This window comes from Ursus maritimus, unplaced genomic scaffold, assembly GCF_017311325.1.
Source record: "Ursus maritimus isolate PB19 unplaced genomic scaffold, ASM1731132v1 scaffold_35, whole genome shotgun sequence".
Taxonomy (NCBI): domain Eukaryota; kingdom Metazoa; phylum Chordata; class Mammalia; order Carnivora; family Ursidae; genus Ursus; species Ursus maritimus.
Window position 1 is genome coordinate 24,660,766 of NW_024426119.1, and position 15,718 is coordinate 24,676,483.

The 15,718-nt window shown below is 39.8% G+C and overlaps 1 protein-coding gene across 1 annotated transcript in view; it reads left to right on the top strand.

Moving 5' to 3' along the window:
- Positions 1 to 15,718, top strand: part of FBN1 (fibrillin 1) — a 225,136-nt gene that overhangs the window by 12,390 nt on the left and 197,028 nt on the right. Inside the window, exon 2 of the mRNA XM_008705933.2 lies at positions 14,480 to 14,562. Coding sequence (XP_008704155.2) covers positions 14,480 to 14,562 — 83 coding nt within the window. The remainder of the gene's footprint in view (positions 1 to 14,479; positions 14,563 to 15,718) is intronic.

The following is a 15,718-nucleotide window of genomic DNA, read 5'->3' on the forward strand; positions in this document are numbered from 1 at the left end:
ATGGAAACTGACTTTGTCTGTGGAGATCTGGTTATATCTAAAGATAGTGTGCTGATAAGACTTTAATTTTTAATTTCCCCTTCCCTCAAATTGTGTTACCTTTATTGGGAAATAAAGTTACCGAATGCGATTCCTTACTTATACACCCCCTCCCCCCACCAACCGCCCCCTCAACTCCTCCAGAGAAGTTTGTACTTTTTTACTGGTAGCTTTGGCAAACAGGCCTTGTCTTCTTCCTGCTCGTCCCGTCTTTTGGCGCTGCTCCTGTCACTGTGCCTATTATCACTGTGGCCAAAGAAATGGGGCACTTGGATGGCCAGGCCTGAGTATGTGGAATGGGTTTAAAGAAGTAGAGGGGTGCTAGATGGTTGAACACAGCATCTGCACCCAAACTGAGAAAGCTCCCTTTCCATCCACACAGAACTCCTTCAACTCACTCTCTCATTACTGTTCCCTCTGGGCGCTTTGTGGGCAGGCCATCTTACGTGATTTGGGGCTGGGCTGACTCACATTGGCCACCTCTGTGAAGAGCCATGGCCTTTGCTCTCCAGCTGAGCGTTCCCTTCCTTTGGCTTCATGCCCTGCAGCAACGTAATGCTCATTCAGTACAAAGGATTCTTATTTGTTGTTGTTTCTCTTCTGTGCCCAATTTCTCTTGAGAAATTGAAAATCTTCTTATTTTTTCATTTTCTTTTAATGATTCCCATTTCAATTCTAGTGAGAGTTGACTTTTAAGAGATATTAAACTATTGAACATCTGGGAAAATGGAACAAAAACATACATTATCTTAGTTTAGGCAGTGCTTTGGTAGAGTTCCTATACACTGCACCCTTACATACCAACCTCTCATTAACGGATTGGCAATAAACCCTAGGAAGTTGTGGTTGCTTCAAGTTCATTCACAGGCTATAAAAATAAGAGTGCCTTAAATAAGGAATGGTTTAAACAGATAATAGTTATTTTTCTGTTTGTCATTAAAAATGTTCAAATTACCTAATATCTCTCATCTCCTTAGGGTAAGTCACACCATCACCAATACAGTCAACATTTATAAAAAAATGAAAATGCAAAAACAAACGAACAAACAACCAGGTACTTACTCTGCTCTATTAACTTCCCAGAAAAGAAAGAAACCCCAAATAATGAAATAAAATTTTCTTTTTAAACTTTTGAAAACGTTTCAGGAATTTTACAAGAATATGTGAGCCATTTTTTCCTTTTTTTTTTTTTTTTGTCTGCAGTTCTGATTTTGTGTAGACATTTTTGAACAGCTGACCGTTCTAGACAACAGAGTCTAAAATGGGGTTATTTTCTTATTTTTGAGGGTTTCTTTTTTTAAGATTTTGTATTTATATGAGAGAGAGAGAACCTGAGAAGGGGGAGAGGCAGAAGGAGAGAGAGAAGCAGACTCCCTGCTGAGCGGGGAGCCTGACTTGGGGCTCAGTCCCAGATCCCAGGACCCCGAGATCATGACCTGAGCTGAAGGCAGATGTTTAACCAGCTGAGCCACCCAGGCGCCTCTAGACAATAGAGTCTAATTTGACCTTGGACTGACTCCTCTGCCGTTTGCATTTGGGCCCCTCCTTGAAAGTAGGTTAACACACGTTCTCACATTTTGAGGAGTCAGGAAACATACCAGGATTCCTTGTTAAATGATTTTCTCCTTCTGTCTCATATTTCCCATGACTATAAGAATTCTTCCATTTGTGAACCGAAAAGCCAACATTCAGCCCTTTGACTAATCAGATACAAATTAATCCCTTTTCCCTCAAACTCATCTTTTGTTAACTGAAGGGTTTATGTTGCTCATAAGGAAAGACAAGGTATACTTATGAAAATGGATCATGTCAAAAAGCAGTTGTCATGCCCAGGGAAACCCATCCCCTGGGGCTAACATGATAAGTTATTTGCACAAGTGTGGTTAAGTCTTTTGTTCTTGGATTCCTTGTCTAAGGAACATTAACTTTCTTTAGTAGCTGCATAGAAACATTTCGGTTAGTTCTTGCTGCTTGTTTAAGATAATAAACATCTTGGGATTGGACTGTTATTATTTCCAAATGGGGATCCCCATCCCACTCAAGAATGTTGAGTTGCATAATAGTTAAAATTGGGTCTTCAAGTCAATGAAAAAAGAAAGCAACGTGTGTTATTAGGGTGGCATTGTAGGAGAGGATGGTTATCAGAATGAGCTAGACCACATGCTGCTGCAGAGTTGTTTTAACTTTTTTTTTTTTTTAAGATTTTATTTATTTATTTGACAGAGAGACAGCCAGTGGGAGAGGGAACACAAGCAAGGGGAGTGGGAGAGGAAGGAGCAGGCTCCCAGCGGAGGAGCCTGATGTGGGGCTCGATCCCAGAGCACCGGGATCATGTCCTGAGCCGAAGGCAGACGCTTAACGACTGAGCCACCCAGGCACCCCTGTTTTAACTCTTTAATGTGGACAATTTCAAATATGGACAAAACTAGAGAGAATAATGCTGTGAAGCTCCAGGTTTAGCCCTTATCAGTTAATGGTCAATCTTATTTTATACTTCTTTCCCCTGCCACGGATTATTTTGAAGTAAAACCATGAAAGACTAATTTGTTGTGAACATCTCAATATGTACCTCTAAAAAATAAGGACTCTTTAAGAAACATAAGCACAGTACCACTATTACATTGAAAATTAGTGTTCACTTTTTTAATATCCTCAAATATCCAGTGAGCATCCTTTCCTTCTTAGAGGTTGTCACTATGTTGAAGTTTTGTGCTGGCATTGAGATCCCAGTCTGCTTAATTACAGCTTGCAACACGAATACTGTCACAACTTCTCCAGAGCTCAGAAAGTTTGGAGAGGACAGTGCTTGGCATCACTGAGGCTGAGAGGGAAATCTTTTGGGTTGGATTTCAGGGAAGAGATGTGCTGGCAGTTGAAATATGAGTTGCCACGTTCTCCATGTAATGGACAGCATGTCGACTCTGAAGTAAGTCATAGAGACCTGAAATTGGAAGGTTTTTCAGAGCATTGTCTGGGTCACCCAGGCCTTTGTGCAGCTCGTTGTCTTCCTGAGCCAGGCCAGACAGTTGCCTGCATGATCTGACGGTTTTGCTTGAACTGACTTTTAAAAAGACAAGTCACACCCATATTCAATTACATGGCTAAAGTATATTCCAGTGGCAGCTTTGAGTAGGTTTTGAATTGTCTACATTTTGAATCTCTACCTTGCCTCCCACCCACCCGCTCCCCAAACACTGAACATAACAGCTGACTCATATTTTTGCTAGAGGCAATGAGATAGGATTCTCACCAAACAGAAACCCCAGTCTATAGGAATGTTTCCTAAATGTGTTCCTTTTACCATTGCTTTCTTTTTCTAATATGCTTTGGAAGATCTGTATTAAAATGTTTGTTTTTGCAGATCTAAGAAAACCAAAATACAAAAAATTATGCATAAACTAGTTTATATAAATGAACACATTCTTGTTTGGGTATTTATGGAAACATCTTTCTAATCTCTAATCTAAAAATCTCTAGTACTGACTTTGGAATGTTTTAATAATAAATTCTTTTGGTTTTTAATTAGTGATTTATGAAATGTTTCCATTGTGTGACCTTTGAGCAATTACTTCACTTCTCTGAATTTCAGTTTCCTCATCTGAAAATGGGCACAGCAATATATTTTCTTGATAGGATTTGGGGGAAGAGTCACATGATCACTTTGTAAATTATAAAGCTCTCTGAAAATTGCTAATTATTATTTTTAGTCTACAGTGTATCTTCACATGGACTAGATAAATTCCTGATTTAGTAAAATTTCCTCAAATTTAAGTTAGACTATTCTTGTTAAAAATTTTCCAGAGATCTGGGGCACCTGGGTGGCACAGTTGTTAAGCGTCTGCCTTCGGCTCAGGGCATGATCCCAGCGTTCTGGGATGGAGCCCCACATCAGGCTCCTCCGCTGGGAGCCTGCTTCTTCCTCTTCCACTCCCCCTGCTTGTGTTCCCTCTCTCTCTGGCTGTCTCTCTCTGTCAAATAAATAAATAAAATCTTAAAAAAAATTTTTTTTTCCAGAGATTTAAATGTTTGGAAATAAATGCTTACAACTTTGCCTCAGTTGCAAAGTTAAAAAAAAGTTATCAAGTTCTTTATCCCTAATACTGTGAATCGTTAATTTCAATGAAAGAATGTCAACGACTTCATGCTTTCAGCTACCTTCTGACTTTTTAGAAACTTAAATTCTATCACTGATTTATTTTCTATTTTTTTGTTCCTTAGCAACAATGTTGCTTCTGTTCTGATGAAGTAGTTTGGCAGATAAATGTTTTAAAAGACCCATTGCCTGTTGACTCCTATGAAATAAAGTTTGAGGCACAAGGTTTCTGAAACTTTTTTTTTTATTATTATGTTCAGTTAGCCAACATATAGTACCTCATTAGTTTTTGATGTAGTGTTCAAGGATTCATTATTTGCACATAACACCCAGTGCTTATGACAACACGTGCCCTCCTTAGTACCCATCACTCGGTTACCCTGTCCCCCCAACCCCCTCCCTTTTGTAACCCTCAGTTTGTTTCCCGGAGTCCAGAGTCTCTCATTATTTGTCTCCCTCTCTGATTTCTTCCCATTCAGTTTTCTCTCCCTCCCCTATGGTCCTCTGTGCTATTCCTTTTGTTCCACATATGAGTGAAAGCACATGAGAATTGTCTTTCTCTGCTTGACTTATTTCACTTAGCATAATCCCCTCCCGTTCCATCCATGTCGATGCACATTGTGGGTATTCATCCTTTCTGATGGCTGAGTAATATTCCACTGTATATATGGACCACATCTTCTTTATCCATTCGTCTGTTGAAGGGCATCTCAGCTCCTTCCAGCTTGGCTATTTCTGAAACGTTTGTAGCTGTAGAATGTTTTTAAGTGATTCATCTGAAACATGGAAAAATTTCACTCTCAGACCCCGTGAATTCTATTTATGGGTATCTTATGTATTTTACTTTTCATTTTCAGTTTTTAAAATTAAAGTAGATGAAATGATATTGATTTCTTAGTAGTAATTATCTTTTTCATCACTTTATTTTGTTATTAAATTTCTTATAAACATTTACCTTTTCAACAAATTAAATGCTCACTACTCTGACAGAATTCTCCCCCATTTTTGTCTCAGTCAGGGGTACATTTAAACCCTAAACCTTCATTTACCATTTAAGATTCAGGTCTTTTCCTAGGTGCTGGGTTGTAAAGATAGATCTGAATTTTCTATCTTTAGAAAACTCACATTGCAAAAGAGAGGGTAATTATTGGATTCCAGGGCATCTGAAATGCTTGAGTAACCTGAGTATGAGATTGAGGCCACCAAATAGACTTCAAAACTGACCTGCTTCTTTACTTCATCTGGAAGCCAGTCTTTCTGGAAATGGCTCACGGAACTCTTGGTCTGTGATCTCATGTTATAGTTGCTGGCGGGGTGGAACCTTCTGGTCTCTAAAGAAATCAGGTATATTAAGGTTTAGAATATCCAATTACTCCCCAGTTGTTGTTGTTTTTATTTGAGTATAGTCGACACAAAATGTTACACTAGTTTCAGGTGTATACTCAGTTTTTAAATCCCTGACTTATTGACTTACTGGATCTGCCCTGTTGGCCCTGACAGTCTCATGCAGGGGTGGGGGATGGCACTGGGCCTGGGGCTGGGCAAGCTCCCATCCCAGCTGCCCTCTCAGGACTGTGGAGTGGACTGGGTTTAAGGTGTTCGGTTCTCACAGCTCACTGGGCAGCTTACTGTAGCTGCAGGGACCATGAGTTTGAGTAGCCAAGTTTCCTTCTGGTTGCCTGCCGTGGAATGTGTTTTCCCATAGAAACAACATTTTAAGTTGTGGTCAGGTTCCCAGACCAGCCTACAATAGCCTATTTAGCTGATAGAGACTGCTGTTTGACTAGCCTGGACCCCAAACCACCACCTATTAACATTGTTTCTATTGGAAAAGCCATTCCGAGTTTTAAATACCAATAGAGAAATGACATGTTGGAGCTCTACCTGTTTGTCCAATTGGGAGCTGCCAGTCCTCGGAACTAGAGTATGGGGTCACTGTGCCCTACCAGTTCCTGAAGGACCCCTTTCTTTCCCCTAAGCCTGACCCCATTGGCTGGTTTTCCTGTCTTTCGTGGGATTGCCAGGACATTCAGAAGATATTATTATCTCCCTGGACAGAGTTCTTGGTTTGAGAATTTCTGGGAAGTGGTGAGAATCATGGTTTTTTTCTGTTGGTGGTGAAGACGAGGGAAGGGAGCAGTTGGAACTGAAGGGAGCAGTGAATTCCCCAGACACCACCCGGCTCTGCCTTTCACCATATGGTTTTTAATTAGTAAAATCATAATTTTACTAATTATAGTAGTAAACTAACATAGTATAAACTAATAAACTAATATAGTAGTAAAATCAATATAGTAGGCCTTTCACCATGCCAGGTTCTGGATCACCTCCTTAGTTTACTTGTTTTAGTTGCAGTCATTTCTATAATTTCATCTACCGTTTGGAAAAGTACAACATGACTTTGGCTTGAGTAAATGGAGTAAGAGCCCAGTCAAAGAAAATGTCACCATAATCCTTGAACTCACAGGTAAAGTCAAGGGGTTGCAGAGTTCTGGGAAGCAGTTTTCTGGAAGCACCATGTGTTTTCATGGTGTCATTGGTCAAACCCTCTCAGATGGCTGGCGACATACAAATTTGAAACAGGCTCATTTTTCTGTTTCGAGGCAATCCCTTCTTGTCGTTTTGGAGTCAAATAGTAAAGTTCCAACTTCAGAAACAAATACATCTCTCCCCATGGTAGATGGGAGCACCTTTTATACCACCAGCCAGGGGTTCAGTGATGCCAGCCGGCCAGACACAGCTCTCCCTTCCTTAGAGAGCGGTAGGTTCAGTGCAGACTATGATAGCAAGTTATCCAGCCATTGCCTTTAGAAGCTTGGAGGCCACTTGGGTGGTTTAGTAGCTGTTCAGGCTTCTGTGTTCTAGGGTTGTTTAATCCAGAGGACCAGAAGCAGAAAGTACTTAGTGCATCAGCAGGATTAGGACCTGCTGTGCATAGTGACGCTTCTGGTCTTCATGGTTCAATATCTAGTTTCCTGTTACAGTGTACCCTGTGGCTTTAAATTCTTATTCTTCTCTTTCGCCTTCCTCTCCTTCCTCTTCTTCCTCTTCCTTTCCTTCTTCTAAGAAAACCACACACTCACATACACACACGTTCCAGTCACCTATAAAAGATTCCAACAGGATTTAAGTTGGCTGCCAGTCTAAAATGACCTCCCCGATTTGGGGAACTATCTTTGCACCTTTCTGTTTCCTCAGTTTTCGTAGGCTGTGTGTGTGTGTGTGTGTGTGTGTGTGTGTGTGTGTGTCCCTGTTATGGTGACCTAAATTCTGTGGCTTTTAAGTTCTTGGACTGTTGCTTTTGATCAACACAAAATCCCCACAAAAATACAGTTTAGGGTGCAGAGCAAATTAAACTGTAGTTGCAGCACCCTCTCTGTTGTGCCCATGCTGTGAGTTACCCCACTGAGCAGTGAGGAAAGTGATCCTCCAAGTAGCACCTTCAGGCAGATCTTTCAATGCTGCCCCAAGAACTTCGTGGCGGTTGTCTTTAGGAATTGGCCACATATGGCTCGCGCCGTCTCTGGCCCTGGTCATTTGCAACAACCTGCCACAGTGAAACGTGCACCAATCTGTGAGCTGAAAACCTTTGTTTTGTTGCTTTGGACTTTTTGTTTTCCTTTGCTAAAGAAATAAATAGATATTCATATTTGAGTGTTTTGTCTACATTGAGTTTTTGAAGGAAATATAGTGATCCCTGAACTGTAAATATTGATAACTTCACTGATCACAATAAATTAATGATCAGCACATCAGCAAAATAACCAAGGCGTGAAACCATTATACATTACTGTTTAGCTAATGATAGCCTTTCAAATAGGTATGAAAGATTTTTCTTTTAAATGGATTAATTTGTAAGAAATAGTTCCATTAGGGGCGCCTGGGTGGCTCAGTCATTAGGCGTCTGCGTTCGGCTCAGGGCGTGATCCTGGCGTTCTGGGATCAAGCCCCACATCAGGCTCCTCTGCTGGGAGCCTGCTTCTTTCTCTCCCACTCCCCCTGCTTGTGTTCCCTCTCTCGCTGGCTGTCTCTCTCTCTGTCAAATAAATAAATAAAATCTTAAAAAAAAGGAAATAGTTCTATTATATAGTTTCCATGTTAGTGGCATTTACAGATGACCTATTTAGGACATCAGAGACATAGTATGAATCTTTGTTAATTGTACTTTGTACTTACTAAGGCACTCAATCAATGTTATCTTGTATATTTCTAAATAGACTCCAGGATAGTCTAGGCATGACAGACATTGTTTCTCTGCCTGAAGTTTTGGAACAGAGGGGGTAGGGGCAGGTTTCAGGGGTGAGAATCTAGACATATAATTATTTAAAATATATAATTACAATATAGCATATGTGGGTTTTTGAGAGAGATGTCTGGAATTGTGTTGGTAGGTTGAAAGGTGGTTGGAATTAATTGAGGAGGAGGAAGGATTACCAGTATAGGGGGAAATGAAATTATACACTAAAAAGGAAACATGGAAGAAGCATCTAGATTTAGCATGTGTGTCCTGGAGGAGAAGTGAATGCATGAGTGAGAGCTGAGATGACGAAGGGAAGGAGCGGGACAGGAGGGTGTAATTGAAGGTGTAGGTGAAGATGAGGGTAGGCCGGTTAGACCTACCTGGCAGAGACCTGAAGCTGATAGTGAGATGTTTCACATCTTAGGGAGGGTGAAGGTCTGTGTTTGGAACATAGGAGAACAGAACTTAACATGGTGAATGTGAAGAGATACTTGGCTGCGTTGTTCTAACAAAGTAAAGAGGAAGGAGGAAGGCAGGAAAAAAAGAATGTGATATCAGGCCAGCAGTGAAACACCAAGATTGAAACAAGGGATTTGCCTGAGTGTTGCCGGAAGGAGGTGAACGAGAGATGGGCTAACTGGGTGATGGGCACTAAGGAGGGACCTGTTCTGATGATCACTGAGTGTTATATGTGAGTGATGAATCACTGAATTCTACGCTGAACCAATTTTACTATATATGTTAACCAGAATTTAAATAAAAACTTGAAATAAAATAATGAGCAAGGGGTTTGCTAGTGGAATTAGAGAATTTAAGAGGAATTTCAGCAGTGGGATGGAATAAAATGAATGATTTCTCTTATCAAGTGGGATACATCAAGTCATAGCTCAGAGAGGTTTCTGCTGAGCCTACCATGGATGATGGGCAAAAGCACCGTTGTTCTGGACTTCTAGCTCTCCAGGCTGACCTTGATGTTCGTGTTTTAACTGCTGTAGTGACACTCTTTGCAGACATGCCTGTCTTCTTCCGAGAGCAAAGGCTGTGTCTTAATCACTATCAAAACCTGGAAGAGTATATTTATAATTTCATGGTTGCAGTATTATTATTTTACTTTTTTTTCACTGTGGAACAGTTTCAGATTTACAAAAAATCAGGAGGCTAATACTTCATGAAGTAGGTTGGAGAGGTTGGCCGGCATATGCCTTCAAAGGAGAGAACCAGAATTGTCCGGGTCCCAGCCATTGTTGACCCAGACAATCCAGAAAGGAGTCCCTGGGTCTGAAGAGCCCCCACGGAAGCTTGAGGAGGACATGGAAGCCGTTTTCTTTACCAGGGTTTGAAGTTTCATTACTTGAGATGTTGTGACTGGCAGATGGGTTGGAATAGTCGCATGTGGTATTCAAATCACTGCTGGTAGATGTGACATCTGTCTTTAGCAAGAAGGGCCAGAGTAAAGGCACCTAAGGAAGGGGGCAGCTCTTGCAAAGTTTATTGGAGTAGTAGTGGGTCCCCTCATCAGATAGTACTCATAGTTTTTCTTTTGCTTTTTTCTTTTTACTTTGATAACAAAAAAACTGTCAAAAAACTATTAAAGTCATGATGTATCGTTCACAATATATGTAGCTCATTTGTGGATCATAGTTTTTTCATGATCTTTCACATTTTTTGACAGTGAAAATTATTACTTTTAAAAACTGGAACATTGGAATGTTAGGATATTACCTTGAGGCATGTTACATGGACAGTTGGGCACCCTTTATTTTGTGGGGGCATATGCCTTTGATACCCCTCCACACTTAAGAGGACTAAGTCATTATTTTTCCCCTCACAGTTCAAAAAAAGCAGGCAACACATACATGGAGCAGGGTCAGCCTCATTAACCTTAACCTAATGCTTAGTATTCTTCTTGCCCAAGGATTTAATCACGTCACATGCGTATGAAATAAGAGCCCCCTGAACTTGTTTTTATTACCCCAGTCTTGTCTGAAAGGGAATTTGAACTTGGGATAGGAAGCAGAAAGGCTATCTTGCCTGTAAGGGAGGCCAGACTTGTAGAAGTGGATTCTGGCTAAGGAATGTGGACACGCTGCAGACATCTTGCACAGAGGCCAATTCCTGCAGTGATGTGGTCAGACATGGCAAAGCCCAGCTGTTTGCTCCGTTGAGAGGGGCTTTTGCTAGCCCACACAATCTCTGAGTGCTGTCTGAACCAGATCCGAATATTCAGCCTGCTGAGGCTCACCTAGTCCCCAGAGAGACTGGAGGTGGGTTGTTGGAGAGCACTGTATTCAAAGCAATTGGTAAGAGAAGTTACAGATGAAGACTTAGCAATTAAAACAATGTAATACACAGTGCCGAAGTGGACTCTAAATGTATTTTCCTCCTCCCCACGCCCCCCAAACTACTAGAATACAGGTAAAAACAATTTATGCTTAATTGGTGGTTTATTGATGGACATTCTGTAGGCTTTTTTACTCATACTCTCATGAATGCTATTGGGTGGAATTCGATCTTGCCCCCAAATGCATCTCTCCTAACATAGGGGTTAAAAGAGTATACTCTGGCGTCAGGCTTCCTGAGTTTAAATCCCCATTCTTTACTTTCAAGCTGTGGGACCTTGCTGGTTTGTTTAACCTTCCTAAGCCATAGTTTCCTTAGTGTTAAAGACAATAATAATAGAACTTAGCTCAAAGCATTGCTATGAGAATGAAATAAAGCAATGTATCTCTAGCGCTTAGCATAAATTTATTTTCTCTTTGAATTTTATTTTTGATTTGCCACATGCTACTGCCACTTGCTCTAAGCTTTAACTTTTGGCTTGTTTTGGTGGTGGGTTGGTGGGTATGGCTGATGAAGTGAAAAGGAAGAGAAAGGTAAGAATTCTGCATTTTCATTTACATACAAAAAAGTTCATTAAAGATTTATCTTCTTCATTAATGCTTTTTGTGCTGAAACCTTAGAATAAAATCTTTTATAATGGAAATAATCCAGCGTGTCTACTTTAGATTTTACATATCTTTGTGCTTTCCAACTTAAATAAGACATTCATTTATTTCTAGAATTAGAGCTGTTTTTCCTGTGTGTAGGTAGAATAAATGCCACCCAGCTTGTTTGAATGAGTGCTGTTAGTTTGCAGTTCTCAAGATCAAAGTTAGCAGAGGAGAAATCTTGCATCTTTCTACTACCTTGCATTAAGCCACATAACCTGGTAGTATTTAATGGCAACGACATTAGAACAGTCATTGTTTGAGGAGGTTGGTTGAAACACTTGAAATGATATATTACGTACTATAAAGTTATTAAACTCAAAAAAGACAGAGCAGGCAAACAAAAATAAATCACAAGTAGACATTATGTAGAATTTTAGTAGTGCAGTGAAGTAAAAATGTGATCACTAATGAAATGGAACAGTGAATGAACGAAACCATTCATACAATGAAGCAGAAAGTACCCCGTTTATGAGAGAAGTTGTTTATACTTTTAAAGTTATTGCTTTAAATAAAAGAGGATGAGCAAAGTATAACAGCACATATTTTAAAAAATGAGCGTTATGAATGAGTATTAGGTGAGAATGCAAAAGATTTCTCTTCATTTCCCCAGATCTTCATCTCTTGAGGCAACCAATTTTAACCATTTCTGGTTTTGGTTCTTCTCATGTTTATCTTCATGACACCATGCATTGTGCTTGTACCTCTGTTTCTAGATTTACACAGTATCCATTGGCTCCTTGCCATGAAAGATGGGGCCATAGTTTACTGAGATATCGATACCTTTTCTCTCTCTTTTCCTTCCTGCTTTTTTGTTTTTTGTAATAATAGTATGACTTACAGTTATTGGTTATCTTAAAACATTATATAATATACTTCAGCTTCTATTTCTTGGATCAACTACTTTATTTCTCTCCACGCCTTTCTTCCCAGCTTGTTTTCTGATTTATATTATCTATACCATTACTTTTACAGGCGCAGGTTTAAAACATTTACATTTTGTTTTGTAATCATTGTAAATCATAATGTCTTCCATGTTTTGTCTGTAGGTTGATTGTAAACATTGAAAAAACAATGAGGAATGTTTATATTACTGTGATTTTTCAAACACCTTGGAAAATCTTTGGAATATCTTGTTTTGTAGATATTGGTTCTGGACTCTTCTTTTTTTTTTCTTAGTTTTTTTCACCATGTTATGTGTGTTATTACTTCATAAATACACTCATTCTTGTCAGACAATATGTCCTGATTTTTGTTTGAAAACATAGTTACTCTGACCACAGGACACCTACAAAGGCTCAGGGGTCCTCTGAAGCAATTCCAGGATTTGGCTTGGGGTTGGACTGGATCCAGTGGAGTTGTTGTAATGAGCTGTTACTGGGGAAGGTTTGAGGTGGTTGACTCTGGCTTGGATTATCATTTTCAATATAGAGAACTTTTATGGAGTTGGGAGGTTCGATTGCTGCCCCGACCCTAGCTCCTATCCTAACTTCTCATCTCACTCCCCTTGCCAAGATTTTGACTTGCTCTAGAAAGTTCTGGGTACTCTGAACTGAAGTTTGGGGCACTACTTTGTCACAGGTTGGGCACAGGATTGAGAACCCTGGCTTAGAATTTGTGATAAACTCTCTCTTCCTTAACCTTTTATAGTTCCTTTGGTTGAGTCACTAATTTAGGTCAGAAGATAATGCGGCATTGCGTTCATGTCCATTATTTCATCTGATAGATAGACACACATGATGTGTGGCCAAGGCAGACACTTCATTATCCCAATGTGTAGAGACATCGACTGAGGCTCAGAGAGCCCTTCGCATCAGGCACATAGTAAGCCTCTATCCAATCATTTTCTGAGTAGCTTTGGAGATACCTGGGGCTGTTGGGTATGGATTTAGGGCCCTTTCCCGAGTTCCTTTAACTTTCTTCCTACTTCTCTCTCTGACTTTGGCATCCGTCAGTCTGCAGTATGCATTTTGCCCTGCAGTGCTCCAGGTCCTCTGGGGCTGTGAGAAGAGCACAGGACAGGGCAAAGACCTTACCTTGGTTCCCTGTCCTGCTTGTGCTTGAAGTAGTGAGTTCAGAGAAGATGCAGGAAGCTTCCATGCTGTTACACATGGTCTGCACAAACAGGGAAAACGTGCGTGTGCACCCCAACCAGAAGTACATTTTATTTACGCAGTTGTTGTTAAAGGTTTATGCTGATGGGACTGCAGAATTTATACCAGCGAGCCTTGGAATAGCCACTGTTTGTGAAATTGATTGCAAAACATTTGACCTTATTCATCAGCCCCTGAACTTGACGAAGGAGTATCAGTGTTTAGGCCCTAGGATGTGGCATAGTGAAACGAATGGTTTCTTTGGGGTCGCTGCGTGTTCAATCCTTGCCTTCGTTTCCAGTATAGAACTATTTAGATCCTTACCCTGTGGCTCCCTTAAATTGTTAAATATGGATCATCTGGATTCTGAATGGAGGCTTTGCTCCAGGAAACCTGATGAAATATCTGTAAACAAGAAACCCAAAGTTAATTGACTTTATTTTCCTGTAACTGCCGGTGTCAACTACTGTGTTTCTAAACTTTGGCTAAAGAAATATTTACATTTTTTGGCATTTATTTTTTCTGACTAATGTCAGAGTTTGTATTCCCGTAATTCTAGTGAAAGGAAGAATATGGTCACATTTTAGGGGTGAGTTGGGTCATTGTAAAAAAAAAATACACAGCTTCAATGAGTAGAAATTTAAAACTTTATATGCAGATTTTATAATGACCTTTCTTAACTTGATTGGTAGGAATTTTATTGTTTAAATTAGACTCATTTAGCCCCATAGATTTTTATATCTATGCAGTGCAGTGATAGAACACACTGCATTTGGGATCTCTGGTTTTTATTTTTCTGTGTATGGGTAAGGGATATTAAGGGATATCCTTATTGGTATCATTACGTTAAAGAGTCCCAAACTACTAAGCCAGTGTTAAGTCCCATGAGTTTACCTTTTTTTTTTTGGTCTGCAAAACTTCATACTGTTCTTGTAACTCAGAGATTTTTTTTTTCCTTTTATTTGGTCATATACATATATTTTTAAAGTATGGAATTCTTGTGATTGGATTTTTTTTTTTTTTCCAGACCCAATGTCTGTGGATCCCGTTATAATGCTTACTGTTGCCCTGGATGGAAAACCTTACCTGGTGGAAATCAGTGTATTGTCCGTAAGTAAATAGACGATCTGTCTTTCTTTCATGTTCTTCTTTTGTTGTTTTGGTTGCATGGTCATTCTTAGTACTTGTTTCTTTGTAACTGCATACCATTAATATGTTTATAGCAGAGCCTTCCAGCTCTAAGATTTTCCTACTTCCTCTGAATCCAGATTGGGAATTACGCTAATTTGGTCAAACCACTGTTACACTTTAGTTCAGTGACTTCCTGTAGAATATTTCTGACATAAAGGGAATAGAGCCACAGGGGTACTTTGCTCAAGGGTACATGTGACCTGGCTTCATAGACTGTGTAATTACTTTGATGGGATTTTGAAAAAAGGATACCATTGCTGCTTTCCTTATTGTAATCTCTAACTCTGTTGGCCTCCCACAAACCTACTCAAACTTTGTACACTGAATTTGGGTGGTCGAGGCCAAAGACAGACCTAGCTCTTAGAGAGGAAAGGAAGTGGATAGAGCATCGGATGCAGATGAGTGGAAAGATGAGGAAAGAACTCAAACGGTACCAGATATTCCTCCATTGACTCAGTGGCCACAGCAAACCTCCAGATTCCAATCATTTCCCACAAATGTGGAGTGACAGACCACGTGCCAGAAAAGGTGCTATTTAATGGAGATACTATGGCAAATTGGTTTTGGCTCTGTCATTTATGAACTTTTACTGTCATCATACCTTTGAAGTAATTTCCAGTTTTCAGGAAACTCTATCCATGTAATGGGGAAATTTAGAGCTGAAAGGACATTAGGGAATCACTTACTCCATTTTCTTTCTTGGCTTAGAGTGGTCTGTAGAAGAATGGAGTATTTCAACCAGCGCTCTCTTGGTGACCTCAAAAAGTTAATTTATTTCCCAATTCTTGATTTTGACCAAAAGTGTCTTATTCATTTGGCTCATTGTGCTTTATTGAAGGATCAAAACTTAATCACTAAGGAGGTATTTAATGGTGTTTGGAGTTTTCTAAATGAACTTGACAATAGAACACTTTCCGGTATTCTATAGAATCTCTGAGAAATGCTGTCTTCAGGTATTTAAATAGATGTTTATAGGATCCTTTGACAGTTTATTTCTTAATAGTTTTCAATCTCTATCCTAAGCTTTTTTGATGTTTGAATGCACTTTCCATCATGGGTATTACTTTTAGCCTTG